This window comes from Triticum aestivum, chromosome 2B (assembly GCF_018294505.1).
Source record: "Triticum aestivum cultivar Chinese Spring chromosome 2B, IWGSC CS RefSeq v2.1, whole genome shotgun sequence".
Classification (NCBI taxonomy): domain Eukaryota; kingdom Viridiplantae; phylum Streptophyta; class Magnoliopsida; order Poales; family Poaceae; genus Triticum; species Triticum aestivum.
In genome coordinates, this window is record NC_057798.1 from 402,562,099 (window position 1) to 402,584,206 (window position 22,108).

At 45.8% G+C, this 22,108-nt stretch overlaps 1 protein-coding gene across 1 annotated transcript; it reads left to right on the top strand.

The window, feature by feature from the left end:
- The first annotated feature begins 6,680 nt into the window (after positions 1-6,680).
- Positions 6,681-9,500, top strand: LOC123045155 (tobamovirus multiplication protein 1). The gene is made up of 10 exons (XM_044468097.1): positions 6,681-6,966; positions 7,167-7,257; positions 7,425-7,477; positions 7,565-7,657; positions 7,814-7,885; positions 7,985-8,103; positions 8,183-8,246; positions 8,662-8,715; positions 9,056-9,133; positions 9,228-9,500. The coding sequence occupies exons 1-10, from the start codon at positions 6,802-6,804 to the stop codon at positions 9,318-9,320; spliced, it is 882 nt and encodes a 293-aa protein (XP_044324032.1). The 5' UTR covers positions 6,681-6,801; the 3' UTR covers positions 9,321-9,500.
- Positions 9,501-22,108: the final 12,608 nt, after the last annotated feature.

Consider the following 22,108-nt stretch of genomic DNA (forward strand, 5'->3'; position numbering starts at 1 on the left):
GCCATGTGAGGAGAGCCACCACCACATGAGTGACATGAGTGACTCCACCATACGTGACATTGAGAGCATTTCCTATGAGAGGATGAGTGTGACCACCACTAGCCCCACACATGAGAGCATGCCACACATCCTATGTGAGGTTGAGCGCCATTTGAGTGACTACACCCATCATATGAGTGAGAGCATCCTTGAGGGAGTGAGTGAGCCACAACACTTAGCGAGTGAGATAGTTGACACGGCATGTGAGGCCACTATGATTTCTAACAACTTAACCTCTACTCCTAGTGTGTTTTCTTCTTTGGTGCTAGATCTCCTACATGACGACATGCCTAACCCCGACAAGTCCACCCCTCCAATGGAGAAACCGATGGCCATGGTGGACGATGATGCACCCCCCACATGGTTCCATCAAGATGAAGATGACAACGAGTGGATCTTCAACACCTCACCTACAACACATGAGCTACGCTCCGAAGGTAACATAGGTGACGGTGCTCCTCTTGTCCCACTAGTGGACTCTCTTGACATCGATTGCTCCCATGATGTTGACCCACCTATTACCATGCTTCATGCTAGTGAAACTTCTTCATGCCTTGACTTACCTATTTATGATAAATATGATGATGAGCATGTTGAGTTGCCTAGTTGTGATGCTATGCTTCATAGGGTATCTTGTGAAAATTCTATTGGTCACTTCATGTTTGACAATCCTTTGACCTTGTCATATGCTATGAGTGAGATCTCCCATATTGCCTCATTACAATCTCAACATAGTAACTATGCATACCCCATTAAAATCAATCCCATTTGCACTTATGGCATAGATGATGAGACAATGGTCATTGGCTTTTGTTTTTCATGTGATGATATTGCCATGCTTCCTTTACATGATTTGTGCAATTCATCTACTATTCCATGCCATGATCACATTCGTCAGAATATGCATTGTTTTGGATGTTGTCAATATTCTCCATGGGATGCTTCCATTAATGCCCATGAGGAGACCCCCATAGTTTCATCATACATATTAGGATATTTTGATGCATTCCAGATTTTGCATGATTCCCATGATAGTGTACACCATATGCATTCCATGAATAATAATGCTCTAGATATTTCTCATGATGCATTACATCCTTTGAGTCTCCATTATGACATACATCATAAAAAACCTCTCATGATGGATGACATGTTTCTATATCGCGCATCTCATTTATTTGAGCATTGGATATTTTGTGCTAACCGACACAAGCCCGTGCGCATCATGATGGATGATGTGTACATCTACCACGCACACACAATTTTTCCTTTGTCTTTGTTTTGTGTAGGTACTCATGTATACTCGTCAACCTCTCAATCCCAAGAGCTGACGAAATGAGCTCTTGAGAGCAACGACGGCTTGGGATCCCGTGGACTATCCTTACCACCGTTCCTTTTGCACAAGGACTACGCGCATCTCTTCTACTTGGCTCTCACACGGCTATGGGCTATTTACCACTTGTCACCTTATGCCCATTCTAGCGTGTTCACTTTGCATGTTATGCTTGTTTCTATGCCTTCGCCATGCAATTGTGACCCTTGCTTGCATCTACTCATGAGTCACGATTATGATACTTCTATGTGTATTTGCATGCTTGGTGGAGATCCTTGTTGCTATGGCCATGTTTATCATGTGCCTCATACTATTGTTGATTCTTGTGTTGGGAGAGTCATGATGTTCCATTGCTATTTACATAGGACTTCTTGCCAACACCGTAAACCTACTATCCTCATATCTTGCTTTCATGGTTATGCTATGACATGTAAATTATTCATGCCCACTATTTGCACACATGACATGCTTGCCATGATTCCTTCTAGTACGTTGCATCTTCGCACTACTAGCTTGCTTGACTTGATCGCTATGATTGCTTGCTATGTTGCATCGCCCATGTTCCACTATTACTTGCTTTCTTGGGTTGATGACATATATGCTCATGCCTCTCACATGATATATCTTGATCATTGTCTCTTGTGTCCATTAGTTGCCTCTTTCATATCCACTTGTATTGAGTGAAACCATACTATGCTTATTGATCTTGGAGACTTTGATACTTTACTTGTGATGCATGCTTGTTTGATTGAGCCTATTGTATTTTGTTGTTCTTGCATCTTATGCCTCCATACTAAGAAATGCTCCCTTGTACTTTCTTATGATGAGCATGATGCATACACTTGTTTGGTATCTTACCACACGAATGATAGGTTTTGCACTTCCGCTAACCTCATTTGTTTTTCTGAGTGTTTCTCATGTTCTTTCATTTTGAAGGATTCACAAGGCATTACCGTCATGAGACATTTTGGTTATGAGAAGGCATACTCAATGCGCAACTACATCATCCTTGAGACACTCCTAAAGGTGACCTCTTTCCCTTTGAGCCATCCTCAAGTTTACATATTGGATGGGTCACTCTTTCATTGTTGTTTCCTTCTTGTTGTCTACATGATACATCTCGTGAACGGAGGAACGACATTGGAGATTGGCTACATGGACCTTCACATTGAGGAGCGCTCGCACTTATTGGATGCACCTTCGAAACTCCACTCATGCCTCGACATCGAGCTTCGGTACACCAACACCTCCATATTTGTTGATTGTGCTCATACATGTCATGCTCGATGGACTTATCATACTCACCACAAGTTTGCACCCTATGCATGGATTGACTCACATTATGATTGCCTTGTTGCATCTTGTATTCCCACTTCATCCATGATATTTGAGCTTGTGCATTTCCTTAGCAAATTTGTTGTGATCTACCTTGATGGCATATTCATACATCATGACCATATTGTCGACCATCAATTGCATGATAATATCCACATGTTGAGCATCCATTGCCACGTTCATGCATTTGATCAACCATCCCATTATGACATCATTTTGCATCGTGGTTGCATTGCTCATATTCATAACACATTTGTGCACATAATGATTGCTTTTCCTCCCATGAATGCTTTGCATCTCATTCTAGATCAACTTGATAAGCTTCATGCGTTTTGTCACGACCAATCTTGCTGCACGGACTCATTCTTACATGATGGACACTTTGTGTGCGCTAACCATTGTATTTCCGAGTGTTGCTTGTGTTTGCTCTTTTTGCATGTCTATCATTCCGGCGACACCTTGGACTACTTGGATTGCGCCATGTCTTCAACTTCGTCCAACTACAAGTCCGTCCACGACAACCCTTTCCATGGTGATGAAGATTTTGATCCGAGGTTGGATCTTTCCCAAGGGAGGGGAGATGATGCGGAGCATCCTTCCATCATCCCCATGGACTCTACTTCGACCACACTTGCTCCAAGAGGACCCATGACAAGAGCCCGAGCACGTGCCATCCAATCCGAGGTTAACTCTCTCCTTGTTGAACTTCCCTTTGACCCATTTGAGACATGGCTACTACCTCAAACAGAGACACTTTGTGTGCTCAGGTACCATGTAAGCAGCCAAGGAGAAGGAGTGGTGCAGGATGGACATCAAGATCAAGGAGGCATTCAACCCAGCTTGGAAGGACCGGTACAACCGCCCAACCACCGCCTGAGCGGAACAACCGGCCAGCCACTGCCCAACAACCGGCCACCATTCTGTGATCAAGCGGTGCAAGGCCGGTACAGCACCGGTTCTACCGGTTTCTGCCCAAAGAACGGAACAACCGCCCCGGCCTCCGGTACAACCACTGGCTCCTTCGACGCCCACCTCCAGAAGCCAGTGCCTGACCTCCCAGCGGTAGTACCGCCTTCCTCGGTCGGAACTACCGCCCCTCATGAGCTCTCAGCGGTACTACCGGCCCCATGACCGGTACTACCGGCCTGCCTGCGCGCAGTGCACTTACCCCTTCGTGGCTTAGCACTATATATACTCGTCTCCTAGCTTCGTATTAGGTTTAGCATAGGTTTAGCTCATATTTTGTGTGAGAGCCTTGCTCATCCACTTGGCTACTTCTCCTCGGAGCTCAGGACCTCTTCGGAGAAGATCCCCAAGCGGATTCAAGACCCCTTTCTAGGGAAGACCATCAAGGCCTCCGTAAGGAGAAGAACGGTTCCTTTATATCCTTACCTTTGTTGATTGTGGATCATATGTTACTCTATATTGTCAGTGATCTAGCACTCGTGTGATTGATTCTATGTCAGTTTAGCGTTTTCTCTTGTTCTCCCCGTGTTTCTTCCCTCGAGTTCTTCCGCGTGTTCTTCGTGATTCCCTATAGGATCCCTCCAAACGTGAAAGATCGACCACTTAGGGTTCCGCCCTACATCACCTTATATTTCTCAGTGTACTCCTGCAAATAATCTGCGTACCTGAAAATGAATATAATTAGTTAGTTGCATCTATGAAGAAAATCAAGATTGCAACAACAATATGCCCCCGCATACAACAACTGAGCAGCACCGAGAAAGCAAGCCACCCAAACACTACAGTTAACGTACACACACAGAGGGGTGCATTGTGGCTGACTCCGGCGTCCTGCTTGTCCATCTTGGACCTGGCATAAGCCATGCAGCGATGTGGGGAGTTCGGAATCAGAGCAGCATGGCTGCCCCACGAGGGCGTGGAGGAGAGCTCCAACGATGGCCAAGATAGGAGCACGCAATGCCTATGCGCGCGAGATCCAGGGAAGAGAGGCTTGAGAGCGTGGAGGAGGGCTCTCAGCATGACGAGCACGACGACCAGGAGCATAGAAACCAAGCACGCCCCAGGTGTTGCCTGACCATTCCAGATGCCGAAAGACCACACGCCATTGCAGCTCGTGTGAATTCGGCCATTCCTCGCTGCCGATGGGGAGGATCGGATCGATGGGAGGCCACGATGGTGGTGGTGGCTTGGGGCTGCGCGGCGCGAGGAGGTGTTGCCAAGTGATGCCTAACCGCCGTTGTGCTCGTGCTCCCGAGCTGCCAGCCGTATTGTGCTACCAGCCACTGCCGCACCACAAACGAAACAAATTGTTTTATGAATAGTTATTATTATATTTCATTTATTATTACTAATAAACATATGAAGAACTATGAAAGTCTTCTCCTTTTATTATTAGAGATAAAGAAAGACGAGTTTTTGAGGTTGATCCTATGATCTCACCTAAAGGGCTCAACTTGTAATTCCCTAAATTAATGCAAACTCATGGTTACAAACACAAAATCTATTCCCTTTCAGACTCGGACATCACTACATCATCACATATCTATACCTACTAATAAAAAAATAGGTATTCTTAGTCTGTTTTGTTATTTTATAAAAAAATCCGTAATGTTTCTGACATTAAACCTGCAGTACATATCAATTTTTTTTAAATACTCATATCTTTTAAACCGTAACTCCAAACTTAACATGTTATATATGGAATTTGATTAGAAAAATAGAATACGAATATAATGTTATTTTACTTGTTAACAATTCTAAAAATACTATGTATGCTGCAATGTTAATCAACAATGCATTATCCGTTTTTTCCCAGATCGGTACTGATTCAGATTGGGGATGAACACATCAGCAAAATCAGGATTGGACATGAAATTGAAGATAAATTTGTTAGGGACACCCAATAAATAAGGACATGCATGACAAGAAATAAAAAAAGGACCCAATAAAAATGGGATGTCCGCTATAAAAAGATAAAAGAGAAAATGCAGAGGAGATCTGATAAATACAAGATGTTGCGCTATTCTCCAATATATAAGAAGAAGAAAGAGATGACATGCATAAAAAAAGTAAAAAAGAGGCATACATAAAACAAATAAAATAAAAGACAAATTTGGTAAGATATAAATAGTGATGAAACAGGAACCAATACCTCTGGCATGTATGGCAAGAAATAGTGATGAAATAGGGCGCAGTCCACCAGAGACCATATAAAAATGTTCTTTTCTAAATAATTTTTTATTTTTATGATTAAAAATCCTATATCTTTCTAACAACTCTTCATGTATTTAAGAAACATGCATGTGGAAAAAAGTGTTCAAGAGTTATCCTAAGTTGGCGTTTTTAAACTGAAAACTGGCATTGATGCACGCATGTCCCCGTAGTGTGCTAATGTGTCATCGTTTATTTTTGTCATTTTTCTTTACTCGCCCGTAACAACACCCCATTCCAAACATGACATGAATAAATGCATCACTTGCCCGTTTCTTTGTATAGATTAAATCTAGATGCAAGCCGTGTTGAAATAGAACACTTATAGAATCTTAAACCACGTTTTTTAGGTTAAGGCCATCTTTGTTTGGACCGTAGCTACAATCTTAAATTATAGATCATTTTTTATAAATTAAAAGTGTGTAATTTTTTTTCTCCCGTTGGCAAAGCACGGACCTTTTTACCAGTTCACAACTCATGTCCCCAATCCAACCGCGCAATTCCTCATCCATCTCGTCATCAACGTCACGGTCACGAGCAGCAGTCCATGACTTAATAATGTCCGTTCCACTGACAGTCGGGCCCCACTGAGAATGGAAGTAGCCGGTGCTCCAAGTCGCCACGTGGAGCCCACCTGTCCTCTCTAGCTAACCCAGCAATGGGCTAACGGCGAAGACTCCCGTGGCACTGTTCACTGGGCCCCACCTCACCCCCGATAAAACGCACACGCCCAAAATCCGACGGCCCCACCACCGCCCAAGCCATAAAATATACCAATCCTGACCCCTCACGCTGTCATGCGGACCCACGTTCTTCCCTCCCTCTCTCCAATTTCTTTTGTGCTTCTCCTCTCTCTCTCTCTCCGTCTCCCCCCACAGAAAGTGTGAGAACGCCAAGAGCGTCAAGCTGAGGGAAAGATGAGGGAGCTGGTCTCCTCCTCCTCCTCCTCCGCGGCCCTCGTCGCCGCGGGCAACGCGGCGCTCCGGGGATGGTGGGAGGAGGTCAACGAGTCGCCAGCGTGGCAGGACGGCGCCTTCTTCTCCCTCACCGCCGCCTACGCCCTCGTCTCCGCCGTCGCGCTGGTCAGTCCACCCCCTCGCCTCCACGGGAATGCTACCTTGATTCGTTCTCCCTCCAAGCCCAATGCTTGCTTCGGCTCATTACTGATCCGAACCGAGCTGCCGATTGAAATCGGATCTTTCCTCCATCAATCTCACAACGCATCGAGGGGATGCCGCCGCCGAGTTCGATTTTGAGGCCGTTTTATGCTGTCCGCCTGCAGATTCAGCTGGTGAGGATCCAGCGCAGAGTGCCCGAGTTCGGCTGGACCACGCAGAAGGTGTTCCACCTCATGAACTTCGTCGTCAATGGGGGTAATGTAAAATAAATGTTGGCGGAAATAGGGGCAATGTAATCAATGTTAATTAAATGTGGGGTGGATCTCCCAATACTGATTCCTTCTTTTGATTTCACCCTTCATTTGCAACTAACCCGCATGTGTCACGTCTGTGCTAACCTACCAACAAACACCTTGCCGCAGTTCGTGCCGTCGTATTCGGATTCCATGCTTATGTCTTCCTCCTCCAAACAAAAGTAAGAGCCACAATTTGGTCACTACCACTTTACTTTAGCACTGGTGTCGAGCCTTTTTTTTTGCTAATTAATAATTGGCTTGGCCAGGTTTATAAGTTGGTGTTACTAGACCTCCCCGGCTTGTTGTTCTTCTCGGCCTACACCTTACTTGTTCTTTTCTGGGCAGAAATATACCATCAGGTAGTTCCTACCAATCTTGTTATATACTCTTCATGTTCTTATCATCTACTCCCTCCGTTCCGATTTGAACTAAAACCACGACGAGTAAATCAGAACGAAGGGAGTAGTTGTATTTATTCAAGGAATTATGCGAGATTTTTGTTCTGAGTTTTGCAGGCTAGGAGTCTCCCCACCGATAAGTTGAGAATTATATACCTAGCCGTTAATAGCATCGTATATGCAATTCAGGTGTGTTATTTCTCATCATCGCACGGTCATATCACTTTATTGTTCCTATAAGAGAAAACCATGCTCATGGTTGCTATGTCCGACCGGAAATCTGGACAGATCTGTATTTGGGTGTACCTTGGAATAAACGACAATGCGTTGGTTGAGCTGGTGAGCAAAATCTTCATCGTATCTGTCTCCGCTGTGGCCCTTCTTGGTTTCGCAGTATATGGTGGAAGGCAAGTCCAATGCTTTTTCTTTGTATTGTATCGCTGTGTGTGCGCTGTATCTGTAAGCTGTGCTCTTTCTTTTCTATAGGTTGTTTGTCTTGCTGAGACGTTTCCCCATTGAATCGAAGGGGCGAAAAAAGAAGCTTTATGAGGTGATTACACCCTTCAATAAATGGATTTGTACACATTTCCTGTTCAGGTGGACATGTATAGCATGTTGTCAAGAACAAAATACCGACATATTCTGTTAGGATCTGTCATTTCATATAGCTTTGCCATGACAATGATTAGTTTTAACATGAAATACTGGTAATTGTCACACATTGAACAGGAAGTCTTTTGTATTATCTGTAACTCAGTGCTCGGAATTTATTGACTAGCAAAAATGTTGTGTCGTCTTCTCATTTTGTCTTAATATGTTTAGTTTGTCTGGCAAATGTTCTATTTTTTTGTTGTTTATCCTTTTTCTCAATAATAACTGAACTGAAGATCCATCAGTCCAAAAATAATAACTGTCAATTTCTGTCTTGGCCTCCAAAATTTTATTGTAATGCTGAAAATTGTCAGGTTGGGACTGTGACGACAATCTGCTGCACCTGTTTCCTGATAAGATGCATCGTGGTGAGTATTTGGTTCTTCATGACTCACTGTTTTTTTTTCGTGACTCACTGTTAGGAGTTCAAGAATCATGCTTAATTCCTTTTTGGTTGGGCGTAAAGAAGAACTCTGATGTAGACCTGTGTGGACAGTTTCATATGAATGTGAAGCCACCAAACGTATTAACCTAATGTTTACTGCACCTGATGTTGCTGTGCACTGTTGTGATAAACCCACTAGGTCTATGGGCTACAGATCTTCCAGGACAGTGCACACGACCGTGTGCACGTGTATATACTTGTGTCTTTCTGTTGGTTTATTTACTTCTAAGTTCCTCCCTTGCTCCCTTCTTACTTGATCGTAGGTGGCAGTATCTGCATTTGATGCTGATGTTTCTTTGGAGGTTTTAGATCATCCAATCCTAGATTTCTTCTATTATATGGTAAGTAACATCGAAAAGTCATTACCATGGTATCGATGGTATTTTTGTAGAATTACTTGCTGTCTTATACACACACTCCCCTATTACCGTGCAGTTGACAGAGATACTGCCTTCCGCGCTGGTCCTTTTCATCCTTCGGAAGCTTCCACCTAAGCGAGTATCGGCGCAATATCACCCTATTAACTAGAGGTTTTTGTGCTTATGTATGATGTTATGCTTAGAATAATGGATGAACTTGGAAGTGCCCAAAATTTTACATGACTGGTGCGAGCTGAATGCTGGTGTTCGAGCTGTGTGTTTTCCAAAAGCATCGAAGTGTTGTCGATGGATCATGCAATGTGCAGTCCAGGGGCCCTGTAACTGTGAATTTTCTGTCTTCTGCTTGTTGTGTTTCTGGTGGAATTTGGTTGAGAGCTTTGCGCTAGTAGAGGAGAAAATCCTAGTGGATTCCCTGATGTTTATCCGAGTCGTTTTGTGATTGCACTTGCCATGTTTACCATCGGAGTGTTGCTGGTTATGCCGACTGGAGCTTAATATTTCTAAAATGTTACCAGTCTCTTGAATTATGTGTTTATTGTAGAGGGCCTCAAAAGTCATATTTGTAAGTGTAACTGGTTTGGAGTAGATGATGTCCTGCGCGTTGCCAAATTTCCTTTCAAGAATGTGAGAAATACTTGGGCATGATTGCAATAGTGTTTATAATCGTACTACATTTCATTTGCAATCATACAGCTGAATGGTGGATGCATTATTCGGATCAGGCTACTAAATTCTTCGAAATCATTTGCTGATGCCTGCTGCACCTGTGGTGGTTGTGTCTATTGGCTCGATGTCGATGAGGAGCCCCCGAGCAGGGGACGGCATCGGGTACCTGGAGAAGCTGCCGTCGCAGCCTTCGTCGAGCTTCCACTCGAACCTGGTGACGATGTAGTGCATGGCCACCAGCGTCTCCACCCTAGTGAACTCGTTGCCCGGGCACATGCGCGCGCCGCCGCCGAACGCCACGAAGCTGTAGGGTGGTATCGGGCTCTCGAACCTCGCCGGCTCGAATCTGCTTGGCTCAGGGAAGATGGCCGGGTCCTGCTGCGTCAGGTTCATCGCCCCCAGCACCTGCCATCCCTTGGGGATGAGGTGGCCATCAAACTCCACGTCTTCGACCGCCCTCTTGAGCATGGAGAACACGGGAGGTACCAGGCGGAGGGTCTCCATCGCCGCCGACCATGTGTACTTCATCTTGGCGAGGTCGTCCCATGACAGAGCTTCACCCGGAGCCTTGCTCCTGGCGACCTCTTGTTGCTCTGCCACGACTCTGCCGTAGGCGTCCCGGTTGCCATCGAGGTGCCGGAGGAGGAAGGTGAAGAGGCTGGCGGTGGTGTCGTGCGCCGCTACCATCATGAACATGACGTTGTCGATGATCTCCTCGTCGGCCAGCCCCTCCGCGAGCATGTGGGTCATGAGGTCGTCGGACGGCGAACTATGCCCGCTCTCCAGCTTGGCGCGCTTCTCCTTGATGATTGCCGCGACGGTTCGCCGCCGGCGAGGCACTTGCCGAAGGAGGTGAAAGGCAGGTTCACCGGGATCGCCCAGATGCCCCTCACCAGCTGCTGGAACTCCGCCGAGAGCTCCCGCCTCACGGCGGCGTGGTCAGCTCGCCCGAGCCCGAAAGATGACGGTGCACATGATGCCGAAGGTGAGCGACTTCATCGACGGCATCACCGCGACGGTCGTGCGGCCGTCCCAGTGGGCGCGGAGGTGGTGCCGGACCTCGTCGTCCATGCTGGCGACGTAGCTCCTGACGATGTCCAGCTTGAGGAACTGGACCATCATGGCCCTTACGCGGCGGTGGTCGTCGCCGACCAGCTCCCGGATGTTGCGCCTGCCGACCATACTGTTGAAGGAGGTGGAGCTCTTGGCGGTGAGCGCGGTGCTGGCGAAGAGGAACTTGTTGGCGGCGGGGCCGACGAGGAAGGCCGTGGGGAGGCCGAAGAGGGAGAGCTTTGAGATGGGGCCGTACTCGGAGGCCCAGCGCCGGAGCCATGCCTCGCCGGTGTTGGCGCGGAGGGCGCGCAGTAGGCCGACCGTCTGGCCGACGACGGGAAGGCCGAAGGATCCCGGAGGCAGCTGGCGGCGCTGATCGTCTTGAGATGAGCTCTGCTTTCTCAGGTGTGGCAATACCAACAAGATGAAAGCAACGATTACTGACGCAAGAGCTGCCAAGACGGAAGCCTCCATTTCCATCTTCTTGGTCCAAGCTCTCCAATGGTTGTTTTCCTGATCAGATGGACTCCACTTGTCCACTATCTAGTAAATTAAACCGATGAGATCAAAAGCTACATCCAAGCTTAATATTTTGACTGGTCTCCAATAAATAATATTAAAGTACTTCATTTGTTTATTTCTGATCGGAATTATTGGAGGGAATCATGCTTACGATGGGTTCCACTCAGTACAGACAAATTGAGCAGCTACAGAAACAACAGAGATTATTAATTAAGGGCCCGGATAACTGTTACACGTCCGGTGTGTGGGGGGTTGTGCCGCACGCCTCGTGCGGCATGGACAGCAACCAGCCCGCACGATCACGTCCGCGCACAAAACGGCACGGCCCACACGTCTGGTGTGTGGCAACCCCGCCCGGACGTGCGGGTCAGAGCACCCAGCAGCCCGCACGATCCAGCCGTCCCGGCCTCTTCTCCCACCTCCCGAATCCCGACTGCCGCCCATATTCTCCCACCTCCCGATCCCCTACCTCCATCGCCGCCTTCTCTGGTTGCCATGGCAACCAGATCAGATCCGTAGGGCATTCCCACCTGAAACCACACCCCCACCCCCTCCCCCCACCCCCAATCCAACAACGCCCTCCAAAAAAGAGCAGCTAAAAAACAGGTAATCTCCCGATCTAACTACTGCTTCTCATCCTTCTACCTGGCGCAAAGTACAAAAATTACCGACGAGGTTGGCAACTAGATCCATCCTACGTGGGTTGTGTGTCTTCGCAGTTGCCAAGCAGAGCACACTAGATCTGCCATGTACTGTGTTAGAGATAACCGTAAGTTCTTTGTAGATTGATGCACGAAGTTGGTAAATGGATGGATGTGTAGGAATCCATAAAAACATAGAGAAATTTGAGAAATTTGGAATAATACAGGGTGTCAAAAATAATTGCCACTAGTGTCTAACGTCAGTTGCCACCTATCATTGTTGTCAACTGCCACCATGTCAGCTTATAGCTTGCCATCCTACGTAGTGGCTGATGCCATCGAATCGAACGGTTAGCTGACACTCATATTTTAGAAAAAGATAGTGGATGTACATGTCCTACTAGCCATGATATGCTGGTTACCTACGCATTGGAAATGTGATAACACTGATGTGTTAACTTCTACATGCAAGCATCACAATGATACATTTTTTGTGGATTCGTGATGCGTTCTTGTTCATGCAGTGATTGATAGTACGGTGGCAAAAAATGAGACGCGGGAAATAATGAGTCACGGAGGAGGAGGAGTTTGAACGGAGCTGGATGGCCATGATTGAAACATATCAAGTCTAAGACAACGAGACGCTTGCTAGCCTGTGGGAGAAGCGAATGTACTGGGTGCCGGCCTACTTCATGCAGTGCTTCTTCCCCTTTCTGCAGACTACGCAGCGCAGCGAGGGGTTCAATGCTGTTTTGAAGCGGTACGTGAGCCCTGGCAACTCATTGCTACAGTTTGCCAAGCAATACATGACTTTGCAACAAAAAATTCTGGGATCTGAGCTACAGCAAGAAGCGACCACCGCACTAAAGTAGCCAAAATTGCTAACGCATTTACCGATGGAGAGGCAAATGAGCAAGATATACACAAACAAGATCTTTAACAAGTAAGTCAGTTGCGTTACAGTCTTATTTGCACAAGAATGAAGGCAGTAGGGGCCATGTAGAATGCAATGCAGTTGCCATGATCTAAGGATGCCATGTTTAATGAACTAATGCTTGACATGATTACTCAACTGCAGTTGCCATGTTTAGTGAACCACTGTTTTTGCCATGCTTTCTCAGCTGCAGTTGGCATCTTCAAATGGAATGCACCTGCCATGTTCAATGAAATGCAATTGCCATGTTTAATGCACTGTACTTCCACTAGGCATGTTGTATGCAAAATGCCAATGCCAAAATGAAAATTTTGTGTAATTGCCATGTTTACCGAACTGCATTTGCCATGTTTTTCTGAAATGCAAGTTGACATGTTTCCTGAAAATGCAAAAATGCCATATTTGCTCAACTGAGGTTGCCATGTTTAATAAATGTAGTAGCCATGTTTTAAGGACTGTGCTTCTATTTGGGATGTTTGTATGGAAATGACAATGGCCAGTTGAAAGTGCAATGCAGTTGCCATGACTAATGTACTACATTTGCCATGTATAATGTACTGCAGTTTCCATGTCTAATGTACTACAGTTGCCATGTGTTATGTACTAAAGTTGCCATGTGTTATGTACTACAGTTGCCATGTGTAACAGAAAACACACAAAACTTACAGATTCCAGGAAGAAATAAAGCGTGCTAGCATGTTCACGGCTTTCCAGGTTGACGAATATACGTTCAAGGTGTGTTCTATTTTGGGCATGTCGGATTCAGAACCTGAAGACCCGGACAAAGGAAGGAACTACTTCGTGAAAGCCTCAATAGGCCAAGGCGAATACTACTGCCAATGCTGCAAGTTTGAACGGGACGGCATTGTGTGCTGTCACATACTAAAAGTAATGGACATGAACGCTGTGACACGGATGCCCCGCCATTTCATAAGGTGGCGATGGACTTGGGACGCTGACGACGCGTTGGCGCCGCAGACAACAAACGCAGTTCTGGCTGTGCATGACAAGAGACCGGAGTCAACCATGGAAGCCGTGAGGCACGTTGTGTTGACAAAGAATTATGCTGAGCTAATTGATGAAGCATGCAAGAGTGATGAGACAGTGAGAGTCGCAGAAAAACATAGGAAGGCCCTGAAAAGAGAGCTTGATGAGATCAAGAAGAGGAAAGCTGAGGAAGCCTTACATAGGTTCCCCCGCACATCAAGTGTGCCTTCGTCCACGGGACCATCATCTGAAAACTCGGAGATAGGATCTGGAACAGCAAGCACACAAACCCAGGTCACGAACCCACCCCGTTCCATCACAAAAGGTCGTCCAAGAAAGATAAGGTACAAATCAGGATTGGAGATTCAAGCAAAACACAAGAAAACGAAGAAAGGGACGGGCAATCCATAAGCAAAAATTGTGGCTCTGTGACGTGGTCCTTGTGGACACTTCGTTTTGTACCCCTATATGTTGTGATTTTTTTTATATTGGGAGAATGACATTTGAGGGGCGTCAGAAGTTGAAGGAGAGTACATTGAATGGATAAATGTAGTTGCCGTACTATTTTATACTAAATTTGCCTTGCTATTTTATACTAAATTTGCCATGCTATTTTATACTAAATTTGCCATGTTAGTTGTACTAAATTTGCCATGTTAGTTGTACTGGATCTGCCATGTTAATTGTACTGGATCTGCCGTCTTGTTTGTACTGAATCTACCATGTTAGCTGTACTGAAAATATGTCATGATATTTGTAAATGTGGTATAAAATAGCATGTAGTGTAAAAATATGCCATGTTGTCTGTACTAAATTGGGAGAATGACTCCTGAGGGGCGTCAGAAGTTGAAGGAGAATACATTGAATGGATAAATATAGTTGCCATGTTGTGGATACTTAATCTTCCATGCTATCTTATACTAAATTTGCCATGCTATCTTATACTAAATTTGCCATGCTATTTTATACTAAATTCACCATGCTATTTTATACCAAATTTGCCATGTTAGTTGTACTGGATCTGCCATGTTAATTGTACTGGATCTGCTATGTTGTTTGTACTGAATCTGCCATGTTAGCTGTATTGAAAAATATGACATGGTATTTGTAATGACTCAGCATCACATATATTTCCATGATAATTCAACGCGGTTTAGTAACACATAGTGTGTTGTGTGCAATGCATGGGAAACAAGTTGAAAAAAAGCGTAACGTGCATCAACCGCATGAAAGGTTGGGGCTACATGATCAACCTACCATGCTAGCCGGTACGATTAGCGATGAAAAATAAGAAGCAAAACAGCCAAATGAAAAACGACAATGACTTTCACTAACCATGTCTGATGAACTACATTTGCCATGTTCTAAAACATCGTGGACGCATTCGAAACAGCAAAACTGGTGCTACAAACGATGAAACCATATTAGTAATGATAAACATAAAAACATATCTGCTATCACGCCTAAAAAAGGTTCACATCCACACATATATTACAAAACCTATTCAAATGTCGCTCACAAACTACCACTACATAGTAGGCTACACGGGGTAGTTGTCATAACATAGCACACGAACATAGTTTTTGACAAAGAAACAAAAGAGATAGTACCTTACATTCCTCGGCAACAGAATGTAAGGTATGAGTCCTGTGTGTAACTCCACGTGATCACTTGTACTTCTTGATGACTTTCTTGACAGCTTCCTCCACGAACTCGCGTGCTCCGGACCGCTTGTTGAAATTTTCGTTCGTCAACCAATTCCATGTGTAGATTTTCCGGAGCTCAACGACCATTGCAGCTGTGACAGCGGGGACAAGTCTACCTTCCCACTTTGCAAAGTATTCCAATGCGTGAAAGCCACAGTCCGTCCTGTACAGGAAAAAGAGTCAGGTGAACTCGCAAAAAGAGGACAGACATGGCAGTGATAAACTTCAATTCAGATGTAACAACACAATAGAGGGGTGGGATTGATGTAAATGGCACATGAAGGAAGGGGGGGGTAGGAAATTACGTATTCCCTTGATTCGTGGTCGCCACGTACTCAATCGGGAAATGTCTGATCTGGACCTTTGAGTGTTCGTAGTGACGGTTCCATGTCTCTTTGACGTTGTTGACGAAGAATTCAGCATGCGAAGTGAGGTCTGCATCAGCTTCCGAACGCATTGAATCAAGCACCTCAAAGCGTTGGTTCTTCAGGTCAAGACAGATCGCATAGTGGTGACCAGACTTGTCGTGTGGGTCGTGTGGTGCAAGCTGCTGGTACATGGGGAACATGACCTGCATGTAAAAGTGATGGAAAATGAGAAGCAGAGTTCACATGAAGAACATCAGGGGACAAAAATGTAGAATCATGTAGAATGTTTTAGTTATGGTTGGTGTAGTTCAAAGAAAGTTGCCGTCCATGTATGAACAAAATTTGCCGTGTATTTTACTTTGAAGTTGCCACATAGTTTGTACGGGATGGAAAAAATCAAAAAGTTAGTTTGCATGGGCAGCTGATGCCACATGAAACATCTGCCACCTAAACAGGGTGCAAATGATGGCAAAAAACCATGTGGAAAAAAAGTGCAACCAGGGGGAGAACTCACATATTTCTTCAGTGTGAGCTTGGATTCACCGTGTTGGGTGAAATTCTTCCTCAGGATTTTGTGGTTGAAGTCACCATCCCATATTTTGCAGGTGACACTGTAATGCATGATTGTTTTGTCGGGAGACATATCCACATGATTATTGATGTAGTCAATCCCACATGCAGCTACATTCGTCGACATTTTGCCATTTGGCGTCACGGACTCAGCAAGATCACCCAGGTCGACGTACGTCGCTCCGCATTAAATGACCTTGGTTCTGTCCAAACATGAGCTGTACGAAAATGATGTAACACGAACGAATCATGCCTACTAAGTAAAATAGTAAAAAAGAACTAAAATGTAAGCGGATCATGTATAAAAAGTACGAAGAAAGATGAATGATAAAAACAGAGCAAAGCAGAACAAGAGATTATGTGGTGTGGTCATTTACGCTTTTAGCTCCTTCATGTGCTTGCTGCTGGACCTCGCATTTCCAAACCGCTTGACAATATCGTACAGCTGGTTCTGTTCTTTTCTGGCCCTGAATTCGGGCTCGTAGTCTTCCGCGGGAGGTGGGTGAACTACCCTCTGCTGCCTCATAGAACCAGGGGTGGCACTCCTAATTGTATCCTCAGATACCGTATTTGCAGGCACGTTGGAACTTGATTGCCCCTGCCCTCGTGAGGACCTCCTCTGCAATGCTGCCTCCTCGATCCTGCAGTAAGCTTCATCAAGTGATGGTGAAATCTCCTCAGCGGTGGCTGCAAGGATAAAAAAAGTGGATTAGGATACCTAGAAATCAAAAACAGATGGATTGTGAGAAAGATAGGGTGCATGGTGTGAAATGTAGGTACAGAAAGTGGGGAGTTGCCATGTGTGGTGCCACTACAGATGCCATGCCGCAGCAACTACAGTTGCCACGTAGTTTGCACTGTAGTTGCCATGTCACAACAACTACAGTTGCCATGTTGTGTCAACTCCACTTGCCGTCTGCTTGCCGTATGGAAAAAATGCAGCATGGACACAACAAATGCAGGTGACATGGTGCGGCAAATGCAGTTGCCATGTATATTGCACTGTATTTGCCATGTGACAACAACTACAGTTGCCATGTGGTTGCCCAATGAAAAAATGCAGCATGGCAGCAAAAAAAAGTAGGTGACAAGGTGCATCAAACCCAATTGCCATGTCATCACATATCAGTTGCCATAACAAATGATTGGGACAAAAGTCAAACTCCAAAGATGTATACAACAAAATGACAAAATCACATGATAAATGTACCTTGGACGACCGGCTCTACGAATTTGACAGCCTTCCTGCCCTCAACCATTGGCTGCGCCATCATTGCGGGCACGCCTCTAGGAAAAGCAAAGGCAACTGGCATAGGATCTTGAGCCACTGGTTGATCTTGACTGACGCCAAGGCTGAAGCTCGGTGGGGTGAAGGCCATTGGGTGCCTCTCATGCCTACTGGCCGGACCGCGAACAATTTGCGGGGCAGAATCCAACGGTGAAAGATCAACAAACATGTCTTCTGGAATAGCCGCTGCAGAATCATCAGGCTTGCCAATAGGGCGGGGTGTGCTGTCAGTGGTGACGGGCGTAGATTTGTTGACAATCCTCTTGTTGGGGCTGTAGGGGACACCGATGTTGATTGGGAGTTTGGAAGTGCGTAGATTTAAGCTGGGGATTTCCACTGTGGGTAAAGGCATAGTCTGCTCCGGACGTTCACCTTCATCACTCATGCCCGGCTTGGCACCTGCATCAGTTGTACTTTGGTCTTCTGGTTTCTCCATAACATTGCTTTTGGCGGTTGGCGGGAACAGTGTGGACGCAGGGATGTAACCAGACTCATCTCTGCTGCTCCTAGCTGCAGCTGGTGCGTTGGATACGATTGTTGATTGCTTGCGGGGGCTACGATGCCGAGGTGGAAGACCAGCACGCGGAACAGTGGCCTGAGCAACATCGGCACCGCCAGGAGCTGGAGCTGTTGTGCCAAGACTCTCACCTGCAGATGGCATATCATTATGAACTGTCGCCTTAGCAACTTCTGTCGTGGGCACATGAGTGCCACCACACACGCGCTTGGAATCAGTGTCAGATGAGCGGGAATCTTCCTTGCTTAGGTTGGTCTCGGGGGCATCCACTTTAACACTTCCTGATGGGGTGGCGTGGCTCACAGGAGCATCCTTCATTGCCAGCAGAGTGGGCAATATTTCAGCGGTCCTGGCAGATACCGACTTGTCACTCCCCGATGTACAGATGTCTGTTGTTCTAGCATGCACATCTGCAGCAGGCGGAGATGGTCGGCCACTTGCGTCAGAGTTAGTGGGAACGGTTGACGGTGCAGCCGCAGTTTTGTCGCCTGGGGCCTCATGGACATCTGAGTTGCCCCCTGTTGACAACTTTGAATGAAGGCGTTCGAGTGGGTCCCTGCTGATATGCTTGGCCCCACGTGTAGAAGTCTTCTTCACCCTACAAAAATGAAAGCACATGAAAAAAGGTATTAAAAAATGAACAAAGAATATTTGCCATGTTTCAAATCTAAAAAAAAGTGAAAAATGAGTGGAAAAGCTTGTAGTTGCCATGTGAGGGGAATATGAGTTGCCATGTGGCATAGTTAGTGGTTGCCATGCAAATCCATCAATAGTTGCCATGTTGGCCAACTTGAAAGAATGCTAAAAATGTCTGATCTGCTAGTAATGCAATTTAAAACTAGTTATGGAATGAGCTCACAAGACAATGGGAAAAGATGGCAGTTGCCATGTAGGGTACAGTAAGAGTCGCCATTTGGCCTAGATGCAGTTGCCATGTAAAAACAAGTAGGAGTTGCCATGCACTCATAAAAGGGAAGGGAAATCATTTTGAAAAAACAGCAGTCGCCATATGGGGATGATGACAGAAGCCCATGTGACAAGCTAAACAGATGCATTGAAAAATCAAAAAATATAGCACTATGTCAATGAAAGCACGTGGAAAACCTACTTCCTGACTGGCTTTCTCAGGTCTGGCAACACGACAGGATCCCCGGTGTTGGACGTTGTCGTACGAGGGGAAGACCTGGTGGAAGGGATATCACCAGCAATGGGGGCACCTTTGTTCAACCGAGCAGAAGCACGGGTTGGCGTTGGTGCCTGTTTCTTCGTAACTGCTCGTCCACCAGCTGCCGCCTCACTACATGTGTAATGTGGAGGAAAAAAAGGGTGGCAATTATCAGACAGCAAACTCGTTGCCGCGCTTAGTGAAATCATTTGCAAAAAGGGATCATTCTGTTCCAAAAAACATAGACAAAAGCAAAAAACTAAATTTAAAGTCGAACCTCCTCCTGGCAGCTAAGGGATCGGCCCTAGACCTCTTGCCAGGAGAACCCTGCCCAACATCCTCTGGAGCCCTCCCCCTCTTTGATGGCAACACCCCCTCGCCTCTCGCAGCCGTATGTTCTTTGACTTTCTCCGGTGGGGGGACATATGGTGCATCCTTCCCCTTGTTAGCACCTGCACGAACTTCAGCATGTTCATCATCATCGATTTCCTCTTCCGCGTTCTCCATGTCATCGTCGTCATCCTTGCTCAGACCAGCCTCTCCATCTAGTTCATCTTGTGTGTCAGCAAGCTCTTGGGAATTGTTGTCGTCATACCGGCCACGGCAACCAGTTGACCGATGTGTCCGTTCTGGGACAAACAAAGTGAACTGCCTCGCAACCGCGTCACTGTCAGAGCCACTAAGAGACGTCCACCCCTCAACCAACTTCTCGAGCAAGCCGATCATTCCGGATGCAAACTGCCCAATTAGATGCTCAACAGGTGCCCTCGCATGTGCACGAAACAAAGAAGGAGAAATAACCACCCCATAATACAGTCACTTGCGCGACATCAAAAATAATCCAAGGCAACAAATAGATGTGGATCTTTTGATTACCTTAGTCGGGCAAGACGAAGCTGAGTGCACGTCCATCCACTTTCCAAAGTTTTGAGGCGCCTCAAACACGCTGTAGTCTATAGCATGCTTGGCCATCAACTGGAAAAAACAGAAAAAACAGCTAGGATGTAAGAGAGAGAATGTAAGTTTCACACAAATGATAGAGTTGCCGTGTGGAGTGAGACATGAATACAATACGCAGAAAGCCATGGATAACAGAGGTAGTCATCTCTTATGAACCACAGACGGTTGCCTCATGTCAAATTTGTAAGCATGCCATGTGGAGAAACAAACCAGAACTAACCTGCAGTTTTCCATACTTGGTATCAGTTACCCTGTCTGCGGCAAGCACAACCTTGACAGTGTTGATAGTCCACGCACAAACAACAAACTTGTGCATAGGAGGCGGGCCTCCTGTCCCAGTGAAATCCACGGTGGACAGATCAAGACAGTCGACGTACATGAGCTGATGTACAACAATTTTAAAAAGAGAGAAAATATCTGTTGCCATATTGTCATTGTACTAATATGTCTGTGCTAAGTGCCATATGTATGTACTAATTGCCATCATAGTGTAATGGTAGTTTCCATACTGTCATGATGGCAATTGCCATCATAATATGATGAAAATTGCCATACTGTCATTATGCCAGTTGCCATATTGTCATTATAGCAGTTGCCATCTTGTTATGATTAGGTTGCCATGCATGAATGAAAGGGTGTTAAAAAAGAGTGTTCACAAAATAAGACTGGTAAAAATATATCATTAAATGCAGTCGACAACCCTTTTGGTACATCTTGCTTGAGAATGCATCGTGCAGGAAGTCGGCTATGAACTTACACCAGTTCATGTTCTTCACATCTTTCAGTTTTGCCTGCACCGCACAAGATTTTCAGGGCAACAAGTTGCCGCATTAGAATTCAAATGAAAAAAAACATCAAAAAGCACTGGCAGTGACTAGCTTTACACATGACATCGGATCCAAATACATTGTAGGAAAATAAAGTAGTAAGGATGGACCATTCACCAGGATGGGGAAGCATTTGTTGCTTGGTTGAAGAGAAGTGGTCTGCGCGAAAACAGCTGAGATGAGATACATGGGTAGCTTCATCTTAAAAACATCTCCGTGGGTCATCATTGCCTGCAGCGAATCTGCCAGTACAGATGTGTTCGGCATGGATCCCAACCCAGGAAACAAACGGGGGAACAACGCTTGCTCGATCTCGTTATTGACCTCGTACGGGACTTTCATCTGTCCACGAGGCATATCCGAAGTGCAGAACATGGATTCCTCGTTCAATGGTAGTCTTCCACATCCCGGAATCACAAACTCCCTGGAGGCGGGGTCGTAAATCTCACCAAGCCAGTCGCATACAGGGTTGACAAGATTCGTGCACGGGACGTTCATCAGAGCCTGCATACCCATCTCAGCGGTAGCTCCTTTCTGATCGTCAATAAATCTGTCAGTCAACATAGTCAGTCGTTCTTGGGAGGCTCTGTTGCGAATACGTTTCTTCTTCTGCAAAAAACAGACAAAAAGGGATCAATTGTTGCCATGTTTTGCACTGTCATGAAATTTTAGTTCATGACAGATGACTGCAAAGCTCGAGGTGGCATCCAGAAACATAAGCAGTAGGAGGTG

Coding starts and splice junctions, on each gene's coding strand:
- LOC123045155 (XM_044468097.1), top strand. CDS start 6,802: ATGAGGGAGCTGGTCTCCTCCTCCTCCTCCTCCGCGGCCCTCGTCGCC. Junction 7,258..7,424: donor GAACTTCGTCGTCAATGGGG/GTAATGTAAAAT, acceptor ACCTTGCCGCAG/TTCGTGCCGTCGTATTCGGA. Junction 8,104..8,182: donor TTCGCAGTATATGGTGGAAG/GCAAGTCCAATG, acceptor TCTTTTCTATAG/GTTGTTTGTCTTGCTGAGAC.